The sequence below is a fragment of the Camelus dromedarius genome, chromosome 27 (genome assembly GCF_036321535.1).
Source record: "Camelus dromedarius isolate mCamDro1 chromosome 27, mCamDro1.pat, whole genome shotgun sequence".
NCBI classification, from domain to species: Eukaryota; Metazoa; Chordata; class Mammalia; order Artiodactyla; family Camelidae; genus Camelus; species Camelus dromedarius.
The window spans coordinates 20006312-20029168 of NC_087462.1; the positions used below are offsets into that span (position 1 = coordinate 20006312).

General features: G+C 47.7%; 1 protein-coding gene and 1 long non-coding RNA gene across 4 annotated transcripts in view; one reads left to right on the top strand and one right to left on the bottom strand.

Annotated features, from left to right (window-relative positions):
- Positions 1-1740: 1740 nt before the first annotated feature.
- Positions 1741-22857, bottom strand: part of STK10 (serine/threonine kinase 10) — a 106139-nt gene continuing 85022 nt past the window's right edge. For both annotated transcript variants that reach the window (XM_010980425.3, XM_064480091.1), the window contains exons 13-19: positions 17201-17293; positions 14737-14866; positions 12688-12812; positions 11459-11647; positions 10833-10958; positions 7935-8048; positions 1741-4266 (exon numbers count right to left, since the gene is read on the bottom strand). In XM_010980425.3, the coding sequence (XP_010978727.3) occupies positions 4126-4266; positions 7935-8048; positions 10833-10958; positions 11459-11647; positions 12688-12812; positions 14737-14866; positions 17201-17293 (918 nt within the window). In that variant the 3' untranslated portion in view covers positions 1741-4125. The remainder of the gene's footprint in view (positions 4267-7934; positions 8049-10832; positions 10959-11458; positions 11648-12687; positions 12813-14736; positions 14867-17200; positions 17294-22857) is intronic.
- LOC116148450 (uncharacterized) lies at positions 4262-15805 on the top strand. Of its 2 annotated transcripts, XR_010378114.1 has the most exons (4): positions 4262-4407; positions 7869-8073; positions 13269-15442; positions 15603-15805. It is a non-coding gene; the product is annotated as an uncharacterized LOC116148450 (long non-coding RNA). The 2 variants fall into 2 exon arrangements; XR_004131972.2 differs by lacking the exons at positions 4262-4407; positions 7869-8073 and adding an exon at positions 12705-12833.

Consider the following 22857-nt stretch of genomic DNA (forward strand, 5'->3'; position numbering starts at 1 on the left):
TTCATGAAGTCTGCTGTCTGCCCTTCCCTTCCTAAAGCCTTCCAACTTTTGTGGGCCAATATTCCCATTCAACATCATCTCTGTCCTCAGCTGATCTCTTGAATAGCTATGGTCATGATTTCAACTGTCCCTCCTCTGAGTGAACTCTTTGCCTGCCTTCTTACTGTTCTCAAGGCAGTATAGGTCAGTGTGAGCCTGGCATGCAGGTCTGGTCCCATCCTTCTCTGTCTCATGGCCTGTAAACCACTCACCCTCAACTGAACCCCAGTCTCTTAATGAGGCTGTTTTGGCACATACTAGTTTGTCCTCCTAGATTTAGCATCACCTCCACTGGGAAGTCTTCCCTGATTCTCCCAGGCTACATTTGAAGCCAGTGTCTGTGTCTTATTTCAACATCTCTAGTACTTGGTGCTTAAGAGGTGTCAATTAATGTGGAATGAGCTCCTTTCCCAAGTTTCAGCTTCCCCTAACGCATTGTCTTTTCCACCTTTTCCCCCAGGAACCTCAGTCATTTTTCTGGCCCTTAGTGGGAGGCAGGCCAGTTGCTTATCCACCTGCATCCCCCAGACACACTGAGTTCGCAGACCTGTGGGACACTGTGACAGTGGACTGCCACCTGCTGGTGGGACAGTTTCTAGGCCAATAACTGGAAAGTTTCTAGGACGGTGACAACTCAGGGCTACAGACAGAGGAGGCATTCTTAATCTTAAGGCATTCCACAAAGAATATGAACTCCTCAGAAGAATACCTTCAAATGCAGAGCATAAAGTACAGAGATTACAAGTGAAACCAATCAAAGTGAAATAGAGGTGTCAAAATGTTAGAAACACTATGTATTATTTATGTGTGACATATATATATACATGTATTGACATCTCATTAAGTAACAGTATCCAGCGATAAGCCCAACAACTACTGTAATTTCAAAATGACAAACGAAAATGGTAATTGGAGACGTCTGCAGCAGCTCTAATGTGAGGTGAAATCTCTGTGATTTCTACTGTTGGCAATCTTAAGTACTGGTAATAACATTAGAGATTGTTGCCTATACCCATAAAAAGAGGGATTGCTGAATTCCAGTTAGAGGTTTGTGACACTAAAGACCAAATCTTACCCATCCAGGTACAGAGATACCCTGAATTCTACTCATGGATCCTTTGTGTGTGTGTAGGGGGCGGGGGTGGTCCATGGGCCCTAGGTTAAGAACCCATGAATGGGCTTTTAGAGGCATGGCAGACAAACACTTTTAAATATGGCATAGATGGCTAGTGGTTTAAGTGTGTGTGGTTCTGCTGAGTGTAATGGGCGTAACTGGCAGGAGAGGAGATGTGGAGGAGGCAGGGAAGTTCGAAATTTGAATCCCATAGGCGTCACTTACCAGTGTTGTGAGCTTCATCCTGACCCTCTCCTTACCCAGTGTCTGTCTCCTCATCTGTGAAACAGGAATGGCAAGGTCTTCCCCCCGGGTTGTTGAAAGGATTCAGTAAGTTAATGTGTGAGAACTCTTGGGGGTCAAATGTTTGTTGTTAAATGAGAATATTAAATGTCTGTAGAGAAAACACACACACACAACCAAGCGTAACTTCTTTCAGAACAGAAACCCCGAAGTCTGACCTGCTGTCCAACCTGGAAGGCACCAGTGTACTCAGAAGATAGTAAACCCTTCCCTGCCCAGCAACTGTGGGCTGGTCTGCCCTGCTTTGCCCACCTCAACCCAAGAGAACAGCCCTAAACGCAGAGTTTCTCACACTGTTACTTTATTAGAAGCATATTTACACTCTTGCAGTTACCTGTGCAGAGAACATTTTACAAAAGTTTTGTATAAAGATCAAAAACTACATAAAAATAACTTCTATTCTTCATAAAGGGAAAAGTATAAGTTAGTTATATTTACTCTGCTAAAAACTGAGTGAAAATGAGAAACGGTTCCGTCTGTCCCTTCCAGAGAAAACATTAGCACAGAGCACGAGGAATACTGCATGGGCCTTCTCAGTGACAGTCCCTGCACACGGGAAGCTGGGACACCCAACCAGACCCCATCCAGAAAGGACAGGGGAGCTATGGGGACTCGGGCAGCGCCGAGCAGGAAGCAGAAAGTCCTTGAATGAGATTCCATTGTGAATAATAAGCCAAATAAGGAAATGATCAAAGACTTTGGCCTGAACCATGAAACTGGCATTCCACCTAACACTCATTCTCACACCCCAGGCTACAAAAGGCAGTGTTGTAAATAAAGCCCAGACCAGCCCTGCCACTGGTCAGTGCCTGACCCTCCGCTAGTGCTGGCCTCGCCTGGTGGGACTGGGTCAGTGTTCTGAAGTTACTGCTGCTAGTTGATGCTTTCCCGGCACCCGTGCACCAGAGAATCAAAGGGGACACTTATTTGACTTGTCTCATTTTTGTGAGACCTTTCAGATTGTCCCATCTGGTTCAAATACTGAAGCAGGTAAGCTGAGTGCTCATTAACCTGAGGACCAGTGCTGTCCCACGGCCCCCAGAGCATCTTTACTGTATATAGAAGACTCGGGGACCCCAAGTCCCTTTTCCTGTTGAATGCTACCCTTCCTCCGAAAGATCCAGTTATAGCCAGTGCCCAGAAAACTCCAGGGAATTGCTTTAGAAAGACAAAGCACCAAGCCTTAACCTATAGGAGTGAAGAAAGAAAAGTCCACCTGGGGTGTGTCAGTCACCCTACCACTAGCAAAATACTACCCAAGCTCAATACAGCCATTTGATTCTTCAAAATCACCTTCGGTTTTATGGGGTTTTTTACAGCAGGTATTCCTAAAAAAGCCATTCATTTATATTTGTATCAAGTTAGAGATAAAGATGAAAAAAGTTTTCTTTATAAATAAACCGAATACCGGTTTGAGCATTTGCTTAACTGGATAATCTACACTGTGCAACCTGTGAGGACTGGAATTTGTGGGAGGCCAGCTGAGCCACCCACAGGCCCAGAATTCCATCTGAGATACAGAAGCCTTGCTTCTGCCAGGTGCCTGGGGGCTGGAAGCGCTACATTTCTCCCTGATGCCTTTTCTTCCTGAATAGGAGTCCCAGGAACAGCCAGCCTCTGTCTGAAGCATAAAGCTGGACTTGGGAACTCGGAGGGACACAGGGCAGAGGGAAGCGGCCTTCCCGTATCACCTGTAGACAGGATGGGCAAGTGAAGACAGAATGACTAGGTTGGGAAAGTCCTCCGGGGGTGAGAAATTTATCCCTGAACATAGGATCCCACACGGGAGCCAAAAGGAGTCACAGGCTAGCAGCACACCCCAGACCAACAGCTCCACCTAATGTGCTCAGATGCATGGTCTCAGGCAGCGGACATGTTTCAGTCTACCTGGCATAAGAGGCCCAGGGCAGAGGCAAGCCTGGGTAGTGCCAGCGGGCCAAGGTGTGTGTGTGTGTGTGTGTGTGTGTGTCTGTCTGTCTGTCTGTCTGTGTCTGTGTTTGTAGGAGGCGTGTGTGCAAAGGAAGGGGCGATAAAGATGACATGAAACACCTGAGATCAGCAGAAGGAACAGTTCGGGCTCTCCCCATTCCCACCGTTGCAGGCATGTCTCAAGAGAAAAGCAAACTGGGGGACTAGAGGAATGAGGGGCCCTCTGACCAGCTGGCTGCAGACCGGGCCCCACTGGGAGTCAGAGCAGCTGGGAGGAGCTGTAACTCTTGTCTGACAGTGCAGGAAGTGGCGGAAAGCCACCAAGAGTTACACCATGGATGAGCCCGTGGTGACTTCAGGTGTAGCGCTGTGTCCACAGACAGCAAAACTGGTGTTTTGGCAAACAGGAGGGGCCTCGAGGCCACAGAGCACCTATTCCTCCTGGCCCATGGCCCCACCAGCAGCCCAAATCACCAACAGCTGGCAGGGACCCGGGGCGTAAAGAGAATATACATTAGGATCAGGCAACACACATTAAAACCTCGCCTGCAACGAGTGAGCGAGAAGTCAGGAACACTGGGGTGGATCTGTTGGGCACAGCTGGGGCGGCACAAGGCCGGGGGCTGGATTTGAGCTGACATGGAAGCAAGAGGGAAGGGGGTCCTGAGTTACTTGTTCACAGAGAACGGGACGGCTCCAGAGAGGCCTGCCGGCCTGCCAGCCACAGTCCTGGGCGGCTGTTAAGGAGCATCCGCAGAGCTGTAGGAGAAGAACTTGGTGGCCTTGTTCGGCGTGGTGGGGTTCGGGCTCTCTGTCTCCTCATTCATTTTGAAGAACATCTCCTGCTCTCGCTTCTTCTGGTTCAGATCTTCTTCCAGAGCCTAAGATAGAGAGAGGGCAGATGAAGCTCGGTTGGATCCCACAGGAACCCCACCAAAGTGACCTTCTCTGGAAGTTTCCCTCCCAGGCCTTTGTGCTTGGGTAACCTGGCCTTCCCTCTTTCCTTTCCCACAGCCCAGAAGGTAAGGACCACCTCCCTTCTCCTGCCACAGCCACGTGGGAGTTTCCTGTGGGCCAAGGGCTCTGGTTTGGAGAAATGCCAATCTAGACAGGGCAAGAGGGAGAAGCAGATGCAGACCTGCTGGCAGGGAAACAGCCAAGTGAATGGAGAAAAACCTGAGGTACAAATTAGAGCAGGAGATTAAACAGCGGCGGGGAGCAGAGATGTCCGAGTTACGCAGTGCTCCTAACCAGGGCACTGTCCCACACAGTCAGGGGAGCTCTTTTCAAAAGACAAGTGCAGTCATGCCCCCACTGAGATTCTATTCTGAAAATCTCTGGTAGGACAGGGGTCTCTACGTTGTAAAAGCACATCCTGGAACTCCGAGGGGAGCTTCCCTTGGGCACATTGCAAGTTTATCTAGATAAATTGGATCCTACCAGAAAAATTTCTTGAGGCTTCTCCAAAAATAAGCATTCAATTAAGAAAGGAAGCAGAGTGCAGAGAAAGACCATGAGCTTTCCAGTCTGATAGAACTCAGTTCGTGACCAGCTCTGCGGGCCTCTGCGTGTCTACCTCTCCTCCCCAGGTCTCTTTCTTCTCGTGTAAAATGGCAATATCACCTGCCTGGCAGGGCGGTTACAGATATTAAGTTTAAAACTAAGGAGCTATACTTAGTACTTCCTGTGCCAAGCACTATGGTAAGTGCATTATAGCTTATTTAATCTTCACCCTATGAGACAGATGCTATTGTCCCCATCTTATAGATGGAGAAACTGAGGCTCAGGGAGCTTAGGTCACTTGCCCAAGGCTCCTCAGCTAGCTGGAGGCAGGGCCAAGATGGGTCTAACTTCAGAGTTCAAGCTCTGAAACACTGTGCTTCACTATCGGCAAAGCTGGGCACATGTGGTTACTCAGTAAATGTGGCTTCATTAGTAAGAGGTGTTTGACCATCAGCCAGATTTCCTTACTTTCCCAATAGAAGTATCTACTTTCATAGGATTTGAAAACTATTCTTTGGATGCCCTGATACAGTCTCAGTAAATAACTTAATTACCAGATACCCCCGTAAGCACTTGTTCCTTCAATTGTACTAAATTCTAGTGAGTTCTCTCTGCCTCTTAGACAAGATGGGGAACAGACACTGGATCACAATGCCAATTCTTCCAGTCTGTTATGAAACATCCATATGAGGGAGGGCAAGGTATTTCAAGTCACGCCTCATCTTGGACTTGACTGATGTGAAATGTCTTGTAATTCACAAAATTCTTGGCTCAGGTTCTCTTTTTCTGGATATATTAATATTCAAGTGTTTGTGACAAGCAAACATTATATATAAGTAATATAAAAATAGTACTGTTTAAGCTTTTATAAGAGGTTACAAAATCTAGTGTCTGTAGGAGCCAGCCAGGTGAATTAAACGAGTGAAGAGAGCTGGATGTGAGGCAGTAGGGGGTGGTGGGGACTGCGGTGAGGTGAAGAGCCCATGCAGTGTCTGAAGAGGGCAGTTTCTCCTCAGCTCCAGCTGACTGCTGTCACGCGGTACGATGGGCTAGAGCTCCTGGGTTTTCAAAACAAACTGGAAATCCAGATTTCTATGTAAAAGTTCTTTACACTTAAAAAGTTGGCAACTTAAAAAAATTTTTTTAATTGCTGTGTGTTGGCCAAACCTAACATCTGTAAGCCAATTTCAGCCCACAGGCCATCAGTTTGTAACTTCTGCTATAAGAATACAAATTTAATTGTAATAGCTACCACTTTTTTGAGCACAGAGAGGTTTAGTAACTTGCCCAGGGTCTCACAGCTGCTGATGGGGGAGCTAGGACTTTCTCCTGCATCTGTCTTACTTCAAGGCCTATGCTCTTAAGCACTACTCTGTATTACCTCTATATAACCTAAGGTAAGAGTCAGTGATCTTTTTTTATGTAAAGGGCCAGGTTGTAAATATCTTCAGCTTTGCAGACCTTAAGGTTTCTGTCACAACTACTCAATTGTTGTAGCATAAAATCAGCCATACACAATATGTAAATGAATGAGCATGGCTATGTTCCAATAAAACTTTTATTTACAAATGCAGACAGTGGGCCAGATTTGACTTTCCCTTCTGTTTCAAGGGAAGAAGTGTTACCTTCATCTTATATCCCCCAAAAGCGAGGTTCAGGGGCAAGAGATGTCTGAGGCCACATTCTGAGTTAACTACGACCCAAGCAACACTTTATTGACCCTACCAATATATTCTGTACTTGAGAGAAAGAAATCTGAATTTTCCTAAAAATATTCTACAATGTACAATCATTTCCCCTGCCCTCCCGCCCCCCCATGCATGGGCAGCAGGTCAAGGCTGCTGACTGAAATGCAAGAGTGTAAAGGAATGTTTATTCCAGAATGAAAATCATCACTTCGGGGTCAGTGTTCCAGCAGCAACCCACGTAACTAATGACAGAATAATTCTATAAAGAACTCTGGAAAGAGGCAGCCCCCGCAAGCAAAATCCAAAGCCAGCTCTCCAAACACATACTTGTGCTACCTCCCCTAAGCCCAGGCGCCCCCACGAAGATATGAGGCAGTTGCTAGAGGCAACGTGATCATTTTCAAACCCTCTCAGGATGTGTCAAGGGTATAGAACCCCCAGGTAAGAGAACCAGGCGAACGTTTATTTCCTGATGCCTGAGTCAACCTATGTCAGTAGGAGCATTATTGATTTGAGTGTCAAGTAACCAAAGTCCTAGCAGGCCGTGGTTACAGATGAGTGCGGGCCTGTTCACGGGAAGGTCTGGGACCCTGGCCAGCTTCCAGCCAGAAAGCTCCATTAGCACAGGGAGGGAAGACCCAATTCAAGGACTTCCAAGGCCATTATGTGGCTGAGGTGGGCAGCTGCCTCCTGTCCAGACCACAGTTACAGCGAGCAGAGCTCAAGTGGCAGGACAAATCTCAGGGCCCAAGGACACGTGGTCAAGGGTAATTAGGGCAGCTCTTCCCTCCGAGTTTAGGAGAGTGGAAGGAAATGAATACGTCCTTGGCCTGTACTGTGGGCTGGTGACTTTTTATATAACGCTACACAATATTCATATCTTCATCTTACAAATGACCACACTGAGGCCCTGTGATGGTTCACTTATTTGTCAACCTGGCAAAGCCATGGTAGCCAGTTTGGTCAAAGCCAGTCTAGATGTCATTGTGAAGGGGTTTTTTAAAGATGTGATTTAACATTTAACTCAAGCGACGCTGAATAAAGCAGATTACCCTCCCTAATGGGGGTGAGTGTCATTTATCAGTGGATCCTTGAGAGAAAAGACTGAGGTCCCCCTAAGGAAAGAAGACCGTGCCTCCAGATGCAACATCAGCTCTTCCCTGGGTCTCCAGCCTGCAGTCTGCCCTGCAGGTTTCAGACTTAAGAGCCCCTACACTCAGGTGAGCCAGTTCCTTAAAATAAATCCATAAATCTGTGTCTCATCCATACCTCTGTCTATCTCCACACCCTAGGCAGACACCTGTGGCACATCATGGAGCCGAGCCCACCACTGAGCCCACCAGCCCAGACAGGGTTACCTTTTTGCGTGGCCGGAGCTTGTCCCGCCAGTCCTTCAGGTTCTGGTTGTGGCTTTCGTCCAGGGCCTTCAGCTTCTGGGTTTCATGCTCTACCAGGAGGTGACACTTTTCATTCTGGAACATATTCCAGGCAGAACAGGTAAGCAGCACAGAGGGCGGAGACATACCTTATGCTGTAGCCATCATTCATTACTTCTCCTTGATTATAAGTCCCATTTATACGAAACTCTATGCGTGTAAATGCATATGCACCAAGAGGTGCCCAGAAGAATATTCCAGAATATTAACAGTTCTTACCGTGTAGTGGGATCTGCAGCAATTTTGCAACTTTCTCACTTCTGCTTTTTTGCGTTGTTTGAATTTTTCAACATGAACGTATATGTTATTTTAACAATAAAACTATTAACAATAAATTTGTGCCCTAATCCCACCACACAGAGGCAACCACTAAAAATATTAGATGTACGCCCTGTCAGTCTCTGTCCTGTGTATATAATTCTGAGACCTGCCTCCCTTGCCTCTTAACATTGTAATATAAACATTTCTATAAAGAATTAACTTTTTATAATCATTTTTAATGCCTACAAAATATCCCACAATATGGATTTATAAAACTTACACATTCTCCTATTTTTGGCCACTTAGGTTGCTCTTAATTTTTTTTTTTTTTTTTTTTTTTTTTTTTTGTGAGTAAAGGTAGATTTATTCAAAGAGATACATTGAAAGGCAAGAGAAAGGTCACGGGGTGTGGGGGTTGGGTGCTCAGATTAAAAGTAGCTACACACTCCATAGACAGAGTGCAGGCCATCTCCAAATGCGGGGAGAGAGAGAGAGAGGCCAGTTTTCACTGTTCTGAATAGCATTGTGTTAAACATCTGTGCTATGGACTGAATTGTCTCCCCCAAATTCATATGTTGAAGCCCTCATCCCCAGTGTGATGGTATTTGGAGATGCGGGGTCTTTGGGGAGATAATTTAGGGTTAGATGAGGTCAAGAGAGTAGGGCCCTCCTGATGGGATTAGTGCCCTTATATAGGAGGGGACACCAGAGAGCTTGCTCCCTCCCTCTCTCTCCATCTCCCTTCCTTTTCTCCCGCTTCCCTCATCCTTTTCTCCCCCCACCCCTTTCCCTCCCACCCTCTCTCCCTGAGAGGACACAGCCAGAAGGCATCCATCTGCAAGCCAGGGAGAGAGGCTTCACCAGCTGGTAAAGCTGATTTTGGACTCCCAGGCTCCAAAACTGTAAGAAAATAAACTTCAGTTGTGTAAGCCACCCAGCTGTGGTGTGTTGTTTTGGCAGCGTAAGCTAAGATAATCTGCAAGTATCAGTATTTATTTATATAAATTATATGCATAAGTTTCTGCATCACATACCATTTCCTCAGGAGAGATCTGTGACAGGGGATAGGGGCCGTGGGCCTGACCGGAGCTCTGCCAACCTCACCACTTTCTCTCTGAGGTAAGTTATCTGCCTCAGAAAACTTACCTGGAATCTCTCACAGGCAGACGTGACCATACATTCCTCACAGGGAATCAATTTTGTGGTGTACAAGGAGTTTAAAAGCAAGGGGGAAAGGGCCTTTATCCAGATACCTTGACCCCACTGGATGGGAAGGGTAGACCCCCTGGGGGGATTTTTATTTGGGGTTTCAAGCTCAAGGGTTTTAGGAGTTTAGGAATCGGTTTAGTTGGGAATAATACCAATAGCAGCCCTGAGAACCTCTGACCTGCCCCGAGCTGGGCGCCCAGCACTCTGCCTGGGTTTTCTCAGCTCATCCTCACAGGAACCCCATGAAGCAGGACTGGGAAAAAGATAACAGAAGATGATTGGCTACAATTCACACAGCAACAACCAGCAGAACCCCTACCCAACAGGCTTCAACACCTGTAATGTTTCCTTCACACCTCCCTGCCTTTCCAGAAATTGCCAGAGGGATCCAGTAGCCTAAACAATTTCCCAAGGTCACAGAGGTTTGTGGCCATCCCTCAGGTAGTAATGCCTCGCTCCACCACAAGGGGGCTCCAAGTACCAGCCCCTGGGCGGGGGGCCCCTTAGGGTGAGGCTGAGTCCGGAGTGGAGCATTGCGGCTCTCCCTAGGGAAAGGGGGTCACGAAGGGGCTTGGCAACCCCAGGATACCTTTTCCTGGCCTTCGTGGGAAAGTTTTGAGCTTGTCACCATTAAGGATGATGGTAGCCGTAGGTTTTTGTAGATGTTCTTTATCAAGCTGAGGAAATTCCCCCCTATTCCTAGTTTACGTAAGAGTGTTTATCATGAGCAGGTGCTGGCTTTGGTCCAATGCTTTTTCTGTATCTATCACTAGTATGATCATGTGATTTTTCTTCCTTCGCCTGCTGGTATCATGGATTACATTATTGGTTTTTGCATATTACACGAGCCCTGGGATAAATCCCACTTGGTCATGGTATGTAGTTATCTTTATACATTTTTGGATTCTATTTGCTAACATTTTGTTGAGGATTTGTGCTTTGGTGTTCATGAGAGTTACTGTTCTGTAACTTTCCTTCTCATAATGTCTTTGTCTGGTTTTGGTATTAGGGGAATTGGGACACCTCTTCCCAGGACACAATGATGACGAGAAATCCAGCGGCATGCCGACTGCCGGGCCCCAGGCATGGCACTTGCAGCTCCGTCATCACATGTACAAAGCCTCACTCCAGTTCTGCAAAATAGGAATTATCACCCCACGCACACACACCCATTTTATAGACATGGGAACTGTGGCTTGGGAGGGCGACATGATTTGGCCAGCATCGCACAGAACAGCAGGACTGAATCCATTCCACCCCGAGTTTGTCTGATGAGACTCCCCTGTCTGGGGGCTCTTTGGGCCCCCAGAGAGCTGGCTGCCCGGGGGCAACTGAGAAAAAGTGCAGCACCTGCAGCTGCTGCAGCTCGTTCATGTTGCTCTCACACTGGGCCACCATGTCCCGCGTCTGGTTCTCATGTTTCTGCTGCTGCTGCAGCCGCTCTGACTTCTGTCTCTTCTCCTCCTGCTGGGAGAACTGCAACGGAGAACAGAGGCGTCCCTCAGGGGGGCCAGAGGGTGGCCTGCCTCAGCCCTGTCCCAGGAGGACCCCACCTGCGGGGCTGATTTGTTCACGACCGCTGCACCTCTCAGGCTGTGCCCCCTGCTCGAAGTCCTCCCCCTGAGCTGAGACCCAGTCCCTGCCCTTAAAGAGCCCCCAGGCTAGTGGGGACATGACCCTGTGCTGTGGCACGTGCTAGGAGTCACAGGAGCCCAGGGCCACAGACTCCATGTCCCCGAGCCACGGGGGTGACTTGTGAGTGGGGTCTCAGTGGATGAGAGGAAGCTGCAGGACAGATCCCCCAGGGTGTGAAAGGGAGTGACGCACGAGACAGCAACGCCAGGCTCCCTCCCCACCTGTCCTGTCCACCACAGGGGGATTCAGCGCCAGGCTTATGAGGTTTTCATTCCATTCCTCGACCCTGTGCTGCATCTTACGTTTTATATCCCACCCGCCACGTAAGGCTCAGGCCCCACCTGCTTGATCTTCTCGCGCTGCTCGGCGGCGCTGCCCGCCCCGTTGATGTGGAGGCTCTTCTTGTACATGGCCATGCGCGTCTTGCCCTCGCTCCTCTGAATCTTGGGCAGCCGCGCCTTCTCCTGCTGCTGCCGCACCTTCAGCTGCTCCAGCATGCGCTGGTTGTAGCGCTGCATCTGCTCGCGCTCCTGGGGGGGTGGGGGGGAGACGCCCAGCCAGGGCCAAGGTCAGCTGCGCTCCAGGCACCTGAGTGTGGTCAGAGGCCAAGGCTGCCACACGCAGCCCAGGAGCCCAGGACCCACGTGGTCCAGGACGTGCAGCGGAGCAAGGCTTGTGTCATTTTACTTCTACTCTTCAATAACATTTTCTGTTCTCATTTCAAAAAATTACTGTTAATAACGTTTTGGATTCTTACCTTCTAAATACCTTCTCATCTAATCAATGGTAGCATGTCATCCTGAGCTAGTGTCTCAAAGCAAAACGTACAATAATAGGATAGTTCATCGTTATTGATGACAGATACCAGTTCCTATTTTTTAAAGTCTTGATAAATTTGAATTTTTTCCCTCCCCTAACACCTGTTTGTATTTCAGAACTCAGCACAGGCAGCCCCTCCCCCAGGAGGCCTCCCCTGACTTCCTAGCCAGGTTGGGCACCTTTCTTCCACGCCCCACAGCCTTGTGCTGACGTCCATCATTGCACCTGGGTTAGGAGATGTCATAACCCACACCAGATGTGCAGCCAGAGCTCGGTTTATCTGTCTCTGTCCCCACTAAGGCGACTGAACCAAGCCAGTCACACAGAAGATGGTGCTCTGGCCACACAGAGCAGGGGCCCTTGTCCTGTCTGAGGAGATTGGGGAAGGCTTCCTTCCTGGCAGAGGTGGTATTTAAGTTGAGACCTAGAATTATTCTGAGGGAACGCATGGGAAACAAAGTGAAAATGGAGAGACAGGACCAAACAAGGAAGGGAAAAAGGCAAAAGAGACATACATCAGATGTCGGAGTCAGTGAGGGAGCTGCCTGGGCTGTCTGCCCCACCGGATGGTTTTCCCTATTCCTGGTCCCTTGACCTGAGGCAGGACATCCCTCAAGAACTTCTTGAGCCTTGCTGTGGCCAACGTGGCTCCCCTCGGGAGCAAGTGACGCCCCATCTCAAGGCAGCCTCACAGCGCCCCCCAGTGGCAGCCCCCCCCCCCCCCCCCCCCCCGCCCAGCTAGGAGCCTCACCTTCTCGTGTTTGCGCACCAGCTCGTGCCGCTGGAGGAAGTACTGGTCTTTGAGCTGCTGCTTCACCAGCTGATGCCTCTCCTGCAGCTGATGCTCCTCCATCTCCCACAGCGCCGCCTCCCGGTCTGCGGAGGACAGGCTACCTGGTGAGGTGCTGATGGCCGGACCCCAACCGGGCCCTCCCCACTCCGCCCCGAGCCAGATCTCCTCACACTGTAGCTGATAACTGTGCCACCTCATAAGACTGTTGGCTCAGCCAACTCCCAGAAACGTCCTTAAAACCTAAGGGATGACAGCTTCCAGCAGCACAGTATAGCGGGAAGTGTTTGGAGTCAGGAGCTAGAGAAACCGGAGACCAAGGATAGAACCCAGCTGCGTCACTGGGATTTGGGATGGGCAAAAAAAAAAAAATTGTCTCCAGGCCTCATCTTCCACCTCTGCCAAATGGGCACAACCATACCACAGAGGGAGACATGTCCTTGGAAGACACTTATGCCTGCTTACCTAATGGGCAAATGGGAAGGGCTCACATGGTAACCCCACGAGGAAGACAGGACAGCCTCTTGTCACTATTTCCATAGGTGAGACTCTCTGCCTCCCATCTATACGTGACTGAAACAGTATCTGGCATTTTATTCCTGGAAGTCTATTAACTGACCCTGTGCTCAGGGCAGAGAACTGGCGTCAGATGGAGAACCCCACGTCCTGTAAGACAGAGCTGGTCATACTCAGCCCACTGCGAACGTTCAGTTTGTTTCACCGCTCTTCTGTTCCCATGAAAGCTGGCATCTACCCACAGACTATTGCAACAGTGATTTGGCTTCCAAACCAAAATCAGAACCACCGTCCCACAAGTAGGATGGTTCTTAGAGACCATCTCATGACAAAAGGAATCAAGGGCTTTCCTGAAACATCCGTGGCTCTATTCGGAATGTCAGAATACAAGGACCCCATTTTGCTTGGTCCACACCAACACAGAGGGGTCGATGCCGTCCGGCTGCACTGGCCATCAGAGTCCTGGCGCAGCCCCTGTCATGTAAGTGAGCCAGAGGCAGCCCTGTATGTCGGTCCTGTGTTTACGTCTTCACCGCAGACAGGGCCCATTAGCTCTAAAGCCCACAGGCTCCAAACTCAGATTTTCACTCATGCAATTATTTTAAATGTAGTTCAAACAACAGACTTCTAGCCATTTGGAGCCTGCTTGCTTTGCATACCCCTATAAAACTGCTCCCAACATCTGCTAGCCGTAGATAAGATAGCTTGGGGGCTCTAAACAGACCCCAAGCCCTGCGCCGGAGCTCTCCACCTCAGCATCCCCCGCTGAGCTCCCCACTGCTGAGTGACATCATCCAGATGCATAAGCCTCCCCCATCCCCTTCCTCCCCAGGGGTGGTGGCCCACACTTGTCTCTGGAAGATCTCATGCTGGGAGACTTGCCAGCAGACAAACCTGCCCCAAAACGCCACCGCACCAGGGTAGTTACGAGCTTGGCTTCAAGGTAAGGTCTGCATTCAGGGTCCACTCTACCGCTCATGAACTCTGCAACCTGGCCGAAGAGTCGTCACTCTCCAGGCCTCCCTTTCCTCATCTATAAAAACGGGGCCAGTAGCGGGGCCTGCCTTGGGTTAAGGAGAGGGTTCAATGAGGTTAAGCTAGGAGATTAAGGCACAGGGCCTGGCAGAGGAGTCTCTCAATAGGAGATGGCTGTTACCAAGGGGCTCTCCGTACCGCCCCTGCCTCCACGACCCTGTTAACCCAGCTCACTTATTTACTATTTCCACCCACTCTGTATCGCCTCCTTTTCTCTTTCTCCCCTTGACATCTGCAATAACGTCACATAGTGTTGGTGAGAACTGGTATCTTTGCCTCAGTCCTGACCTCAGGGGGGTCTTCCTCACGTTTCACCATGCAGGCTGTGGTCTGCTTCTCCGGTGGAGAAGACCTAACAGTTGTTTCTTGCCTGGGGCTGGGATGTCCATTCATGGCGACAACACGGGCCAACGTGGCGCCAGGCGCCCCATCCCCACCCCCCCGCTGCCGGGCACCCACCTCGAAGGAGCTCCTGCTTCTTAGAGAGGCACTCGCGCTCCTTGTCGCAGATCTCCCGCCTGTTGTCCGCGGTGATCCTCTTCATCGCCAGCTCCAGGTCCTCCTTCTGCTTGGCTAGGAAGTCCCGGTCCTGTTGTTACATATTTAAACTTTTAGGTGTGTTTATGGTATGGTGGCTACTACATCATTGAGATATTTACAGGTAAAAAGACAGGATGTCTGGACTCCAAAATAACACAGTGGTGTGGGGGAGTGAGTGGCCCGGAGCTGAGAATTACGGAGGTCAAGTGAGGGGTACATGGAGGTTCATTATACTGTTATACCTACTTCTGCTTATGTTTTTAATTTTCCATAATAAAAAGTAAAAACAATAAAACTTAAGAAATTTTAGGAAACATGTAAGAAATTAAAAATTCCTACTAACCTTACCACCTGAGGCTAGCAACTGGTTTTGGTGTACCCATGTAAATGTATCTACCTCTGTTGTTGTTTCACAAAAATCATCTTAAAAGGCTTGAAGAGATACCTGTACACCCACATTCATGGCAGCATTATTCACAACAGCCAAGGGATTGGAAACAAGTGTCCACAGACAGATGAATGGATAAACAAAACACGGCATATACGTACAATGAAGTATTATTCAGCCTTTGAAAGGAAGGAAATTCCGCTACATGCTACAGCATGGATGAATCTTGAGGACATGGTAAGTGAAATAAACCAGACCCAGAGGGACAAATACTGTCTGATTCCACTTACATGAGGGCAAATCTGTAGACAAAGTGGAATGGCGGTGGACTGGGACTGGGGGGGGGGGGCATCCTGGGGAGTTACTGTTTAACGGGTACAGTTTCCGTGTTTGCCAGATGAGTAGTCCTGGGGCTGGATGGTGGCGATGGAGTACACGAAGATATGAAGGTATTTAGTACCACTGAACGGTACACGTCAAAACGGGGAAGATGCCACATCTTACGTCAATTTTACCACTGTTTTAAAAAAATTATTAAAAAGGCCTTTCCATGTCATAATGTAATCTTCTATCAAAAATAAATTTTAATGGCTGCAAATATTTCATGGTATAACTGTACCCTAAATTATTTACCCAATATATAAGATTGTTTACAGATTTTCTTTTAGATATTGCTGCTTCTCACATTCTGGTAGCTAAACATCCATGAACCTCTGTGATGCTTAATCTTCAAGATTAGTCCTGGAAGCAGGAAATCTAGGCCAAAGGATGTGCACATTTTTGGGGCTTTTTGATGCAGTTGCCAGATTGGACTCTTAAAGGGCCAATCTCCTCTCCCTCTGTGCGGATGAGGGTCTGTCTCCCTGACCCTCCCCAGCCCTGGGAAGTATGATGATGTCCTGCAGTTAGACTCAGCTGGAGGTCCTGGACCCCACTATTAACTGCAATGTGAAGGGGAGCCTCTGTGAAGGGGAAAACGAACAGCACCTACCCTAGTAAGCCATGAATGCTAAAACAGGCAACACACAAACATTTGTAAGTGCAGACTCCAGCTTTCTCTGCATTTGGGGGCAGAGGAAGTGGGACAAAATGAGAGTGTGGCCCGACAAGAAGTGCAAAGAAGGATGGTGAGGTTGGGGAAGGGGGGACTGAGTCTAGGCGAGAGAGGCTGGCAGGAACCAGACCTACAGGACCTTGTAAGCCCATGAGGAGGCTGGTCTGGCCTTAACGGACAAAGTGGGAGCTACTGAAGGTTTTAAAGGCACGGGGCTGTTGGGGGAGGGTGACATGGTCAGACTTAGAGTTCCTACCAATCATACCTGCTAGTGTGAGAGAGAGAACTGCAAGGGAGCCAAAGAGGAAGCAAGGAGCCTCGCTGGGATGCTGCGGTAGCAGTCCAGGCAAAAGGCAATGACTAGGAAGGTCTCAGAGATGTTGACAAGCTGATGGATCCAGAGATAGTTTGGAGATAAACACAAAAGCCAAGCTTCAAGAGGTGATGAAGGACTGGAGGGAAACGAGATGTCAGGAATGACAAGGCTTCTGGCCGGGCAACACAGTGGAGCATGGTAACCCCTCAGAACACGAGATCTGGACCAGGTCTGGGAGATCTGGGTTGGATGTCTTTGAGATTCCAAAAGATGCCACGTGGGCAGATGGATGTTCTGGGTTGGTCAAAGAGATGTGATGTACAAAAGACCACAGAACAAGGCAGGAGGCGCTGAAGGCTTTGGGAGAGGTGGATGTACAGGTCTGCGGTGTCCAGAGATGGGAGAGCTTACTTCCAGCTGGGAGCAAGGGCCATCGAGGAAGACTGCGTCGGGGAGATGACAACAGGGGTGCTAACTGGGATGGTCTGGATTTAGGTATTCAGAATAAGAGGTGAGTATCCGAGGGTAAGGAGTGGCCACAGAGAGGGGCTCGGGTCGCCATCCAGGGTCTCAAAGCTGGGACTCCCCAACCCCTCTACTCCCCAACTGAGAGGCAGGGACTCACGAGAAGCTGCTTCTTCTGTGTGTGCTCCTCCATCTTCTGCTTCATGCTCTCTTTCCGCTGCTGCCTGGGGAGCTTCTCCACCTCGTTCTTCACCTGCACCAGAGACAGCAGAGAATAGCTGGGGGCGGGGTGCCTCCTCATGCTTCCCAAGAAATAAGCCTTCAGTCCCAGAACTCCTGGGCCAGGGAGACTGAAGACGAGGCTCAGCTTTCCAGGCACCAGCCCCAGCTCTGCCCTCCACTGCCCTGACAGATACCACCTGTCTGCCGCTGGCTCCGGTTTCTAGACTCCCCTGGAACACAGGTGCTGTGTTTGCAGTGTGGTATCCATCCTCTTCCTTTTGATGACGGCCCCTCAGTTTCCTTTAGGGCAGTGTTTCTCAACCTCTTTTAAAATTGTCTCCTCAGAATCCCTTTTAGACATTTTTTCCCCTAATTACCCACCACCTTGAAATATTAATACCACAGATATACTGTCAATCTTCTAAACCATTATAAGATCTAAGATGTTTTTAACTCATTCCAGGTGACATCATCCCAGTTGACAATACACGTAGGCAGCCCCAGTTCAACCCCTGGCATTTAGGTGTGGCTGATGCTCCCAACCCCGTTGGACTCTAGTCTGGGCAGGTGACCCAGGCTGTCAGTCAGCACATTCCATGCCTTGGCAACAAGGGCTGGTTCAGAGATGAGCATGTGACCTCACTGGGCTAAGGAGAGCCTCAGGACATTTACCGGAACTATGGGGACAGCCAGTCTCTGTCCCTTGGGGTTGCTGAGCTGGGAGGATGTAGGCCATGGGGGGCCACCCTGGAGGGGTCTGCCTGAGACAGTCAACACAGGGAAGCAATGTTAAGAGATGAGGAAGGATTCCTGGCAACACTTCTGCCCTCCTGGTCAGAGGCCTGCAGTGTTCTCAAGCCAGCTGGGACCAGGTTTCCATCTTTTATAACAGAAGAAGAAGATGTCCATGACATTTCTCTGCAAGGAAGCTAGAGTTCCTGAGACCATTTTCTCTGAATAACCCATACCTTTAGGTACCTTCATAGGAACCTGACACCCCAAAACATGTGCTCACTAACAGGGCTCTTAGGAGCAGCCAGTGAGGGGAAAATACTGTCCATGATCAGAAGAGCGCCTTCCAGGAGAATTCTACTTCTGGCACGGCGGGGTAAGCCAGGACAGCCGAGCTTTCCTGATGACTGCAATGAAAAACTCTGAATAAAATACAAAAAGCAATGATCTGAGGACTCTGAGAAGTAAATAAATTCAGGTGACCACGAAAGGGAGTCAGAACTTATAGAAGGGGGCTGGTACCGGGAGTGAGTTTCCTTTTTTTTTTTTCTTTCCCCTTTTGCTCTCCTGGCTTTACCCCAGTCCTAGACAGTGATGCAGTGATAAGGTAACTAAAACTGTAAGAAACTTCACGTTCCTGGCCAGAGAACCAAGCAGCAGTCAATAAAATTAATAAACCTTTAGTCAGATTGACAGAAGAAAGAGGGAGAGGAGAAGGGGGAAGAAGAGGATACTACAGGACAAGTTACCAGTATGAAGGGTGAAAGCAATCACTACAGATCCTACGTTCATTAAAAGGATACTCAGGGATACTATGAACAGCTTTATGTCAACAAATTCAGCCACTCAGGTGAAACAGGCAAATTCCTTGTTTTCCACAGCGGCGGCACCAATTTGCATTCCCTCCAACAGTGTACAAGGGTTCCCTTTTCTCCACATCCTTGCCAACATTTGTTATTTGTGTTCTTTTTGATAATGGCCATCCTGACAGGTGTGAGGTGATGTCTCACTGTGATTCTGATTTGCATTTCCCTGATATTAGTGATGTTGAGCAAATTCTCACGTTCCTACTGGCCATCTGCATTCCCTCTTTTGGAAAAATGTCTGTTCAGTTCTTCTGTCCATATTTTAAATGGGTTGTTTGCTTGCTTTTTAACTGAGTACAGCTGATTTAAAATGTTGTATTAGTTTCTGGTGTACAGCATGGAGGATCTCGGAGGGCATTATGCTCAGTGAAATAAGTCAGACAGAGAAAGACAAATACTGTAAGATATCACTTACTTGTGAATCTAAAAACATACAACAAACTCGTGAATGTAACAGAAAAGAACAGACTCACAGATGTAGAGAAGGAACTAGTGGTTACCAGTGAGGAGAGGGAAGGGGGAGGGGCAAGGGGGAAGGGGGAGGGGCAAGAGGGAAGGGGGAGGGGCAAGAGGGAGGGGGAGGATTAAGAGGTGCAAACTATCAGGTATAAAATAAGCTACAAGGATGTACTGTACACCATGGGGAATGGAACCAATATTTTATAATAACTATTAATGGAGCATAACCTTTAAACATTGTGAATCACTGTATTGTATACCCATAACATATAATATTGTACATCAACTATACTTCAATTTAAACGAGATGATATTGTAAAATAAATACATACATAAAGTTTAAAAAATGTAAAAGAAAAAACAAACTACCGAAGCTCATTCAAGAAGAAACAGATAAAACCAGAGCAACGTTATAAGGAAACCACAGACCAATAGCCTTTTCATTAATACAGACTCAAAAGTCCTCACTAAAATATTAGCAAATTCATTCCAGTCCTACATAAAAAGGAAAATATATAATGACCAAGTGGGCTTTATCCCAGGAATGTAAAGCTTGTTCAGTATTTGAAAGTCAAGCAGTATAACTCCTAATATCAACAGGCTAAAGAAAAAGACCTCTCTGATCACATCCATTGATAGAAGAAAACCATTTCACAGAACTCCACATCCATTCATGAAGAGATCTATTCGCAACCTAGGAATACAAGGGAACTTCCTTAACCAGAAAGGGGGCACCTGCAAAAAATCCCAATGCCATCTGAACTATGAAATACTAAATATTTTCCCCTTAAGACTGGGAACAAGGCAAGGATGTCCACTCTGCTGTTCCTACTCAACAGCCCACTAGAGGTCCTTGCCAGCAAGATAAACCAAGAGAAACACAGATTAAAGAGGAAGAAATAGAACTGTTTACAGACAGATTGTAGAAAATCCTAAGAAATCTTTTTTTTTTTAAGTATTAGAACTGACAGGTGAGTTTAGTGAAGTCAGTATAGAAGATTGATATACCAGTGTTTCTCTATGCTCTAGCACTGACGCTAGAAATTGACATTAAAAAAATTGTACTTTGTACAACAGCACCAAAATACGTAAGTGTAAATTTAACCAAATACATGCTGAATCTGTATGCTGAAAACTATAAACACTATGGAAAGATGTCAAAGGAGACCTAAATAAACGGAGATATACATTGTGTTCATGGAAAGGAAGGCTCAATATTGTTCAAATTCCATTCTCTCTAAACTGATCCATAGATTCAACCCCGTCTCAATAAAAAAAATCCCAGCAGACATTTTTACAGGAGTCAAAAAGCTGATTCTAAGTTACATATGGATAAGCAAAGGAACTAAGATAGCCAAAACAATTTTGAAAAAAAGGAACAAAGCTGTAGGACTCACGCTACCCAATTTCAGACTCACTACAAAAATACATTTATCAAGACACTGCAGAATCGGTGAAAGACAGTTACATCAGTGGAACAGCAAAGAAAGTCCAGTTATAGACGCACACATATATACATGGTCAACTGATTTTGCACAAAGATGCAAAGGCAAATATGAGTGGAGAAAGGATAGTCTTTTTGTGCTAGAAAATTGGACATCCATAGGCAAAAACAATTAATAATAGTGAAACTCACCCATATGTTACACATCTGATGTGAAACCTAAAACTGTAAAACATCTAACATTGCCAGATGTCACCTGGGGAGCAAAAGAGTCCTTGGTTGAGAAGTCACTGTAAATAATCTCAAAAATCGCATTTGTGCCACTTCAGCTTCCCCATCAGAGGGCTGCCTTGGATATACGGTGCATAACCATAATTTAGCATCTGTCTGGTGTTTGTCCAAATGCCACTGACCGCCCCATTCAAGGTGTCATGCAACTGAAAGGATCCATTAGCTTAGAACTGTGCTTTTCAAGCTTGATGATGTGGTTTTCCGGGACAGAAGATGAGAAGCCGCAGTTTAGGAAAGGATCTGGAGATTTTTGCTAAAGGTGCTAAAAACAGTAATAGGTGTTAACACCATTGACAATGGAGGGAGGAGGCAAAAGAACATTAAGAGCAGAGTCACACGGGGCTACTTGGCAAAGGGGCACCTGGACCTACTTGTTAGTAACGCCTGAGGACAGGGTACCAGCGTGGGACCCGTACCACACTGGCTGAGGTCTATAAAGAAAGGCTCTCTACTGGATGTCAGGGATCCTGCTTTCTGGTCCAGCGGCACATCTTTGGAACAGTCCCTAGACTTGTTAGCTTCCCATTTTCTCACTGGAAAAAAAAAAAAACCTACTTGTTTTTTAACTAAAATTTCCAGGATCCTCCCAGGAATATAATTCTGTTACAGAGCTCCAAACTATTTAAGACACAGCTAAATTTTGTTTAATGAATTTTGCCCAGGAAGGCAGGGAAACAGTTCTGGAAAGATTTCCTTCAAGACTGACTGAGTTTGTTTTCAAATGTAGGTGATCTAAGAAGTAAGTTACAATTAACTGAGTTTTTCATGGATGCTAAATGTGCTGTGTGTATAGGAACCGAGAAACAGACCATCAATTCCATTCCCACAGGATACATTTATTACACTTGCATATTTAGACACACAGCATTGGATTTAATCACTCGAAACAATAATGAAAAATAAAGATGCCCCCATTCGACTAGCTTACTAGTAATGATTTTTCCTATATGCAAACTTCCTAAGTGCAGGAAGGTCATTAGCATGATAAATGTTTCACACCAACTGCTGTAACCAAGAAAGAGGCCTCGTGAGGCATCTCAAGTTTTACTCTCTGTTATTTTTGTACGTTTTCCATGCCTGAGTTCCGTGGATCGTAGGGAAGTGCACAGCATGAACCCTTCCTTGCTCTGAACTGGTTTTTTAAAAAGTCCACGTGGACCTGTGTATGGTCTCCTGCTCCGGCACCCGCATGTAGATTTCTCAGACGCAGCACTGGGCCGCCTCGTGCATCCGTGGGTAGTTCAGAGCCAGCTTACCTGGGGGCCTTTCCCATTCCCACCTTGGTCCTTCACCCCTGCTGGTGCATCCTAACCACCAGTCCGACGGCAGTGGGCAGGGAGCCTCTACCCAAACTTCCCATTCCCACCTGAGCAGCCTGCAGCGCTCACAGGGGTGACCTTTGCCATCCGAGAAGGTCTCGGGACTGTGGAGTAAGCAGTGGAGGACATGAATTATGGGACATCTGGGGTCCCATGAAGCAAAGCCTTCCGCTGGCCCCCACCAGCAGGAATCCCTAGACCTGACTTTGGAAATTGACAATGTGGTGGTAAGAACAAGCGAAAAGGCCACCATGCAGCCGGGGCTTACTAGCTGCCAGGTGCTCTGCATGCACTGTCATCTGGTCCACATCTAGGACAACCTTTTTCATGAGTGACCCTGTCATTAACCTGCTTTCACAGAGAAGGAGACAGGCTTGGTGAGTTTAAGCCGCTTGCCTGAGTTCGGAGTCAGGATTCAAACTCGAGGCTCCATACAACCACTTCAGCATAATGCCATCCTAGAGAAGAATTTGCTTCTCTCTAC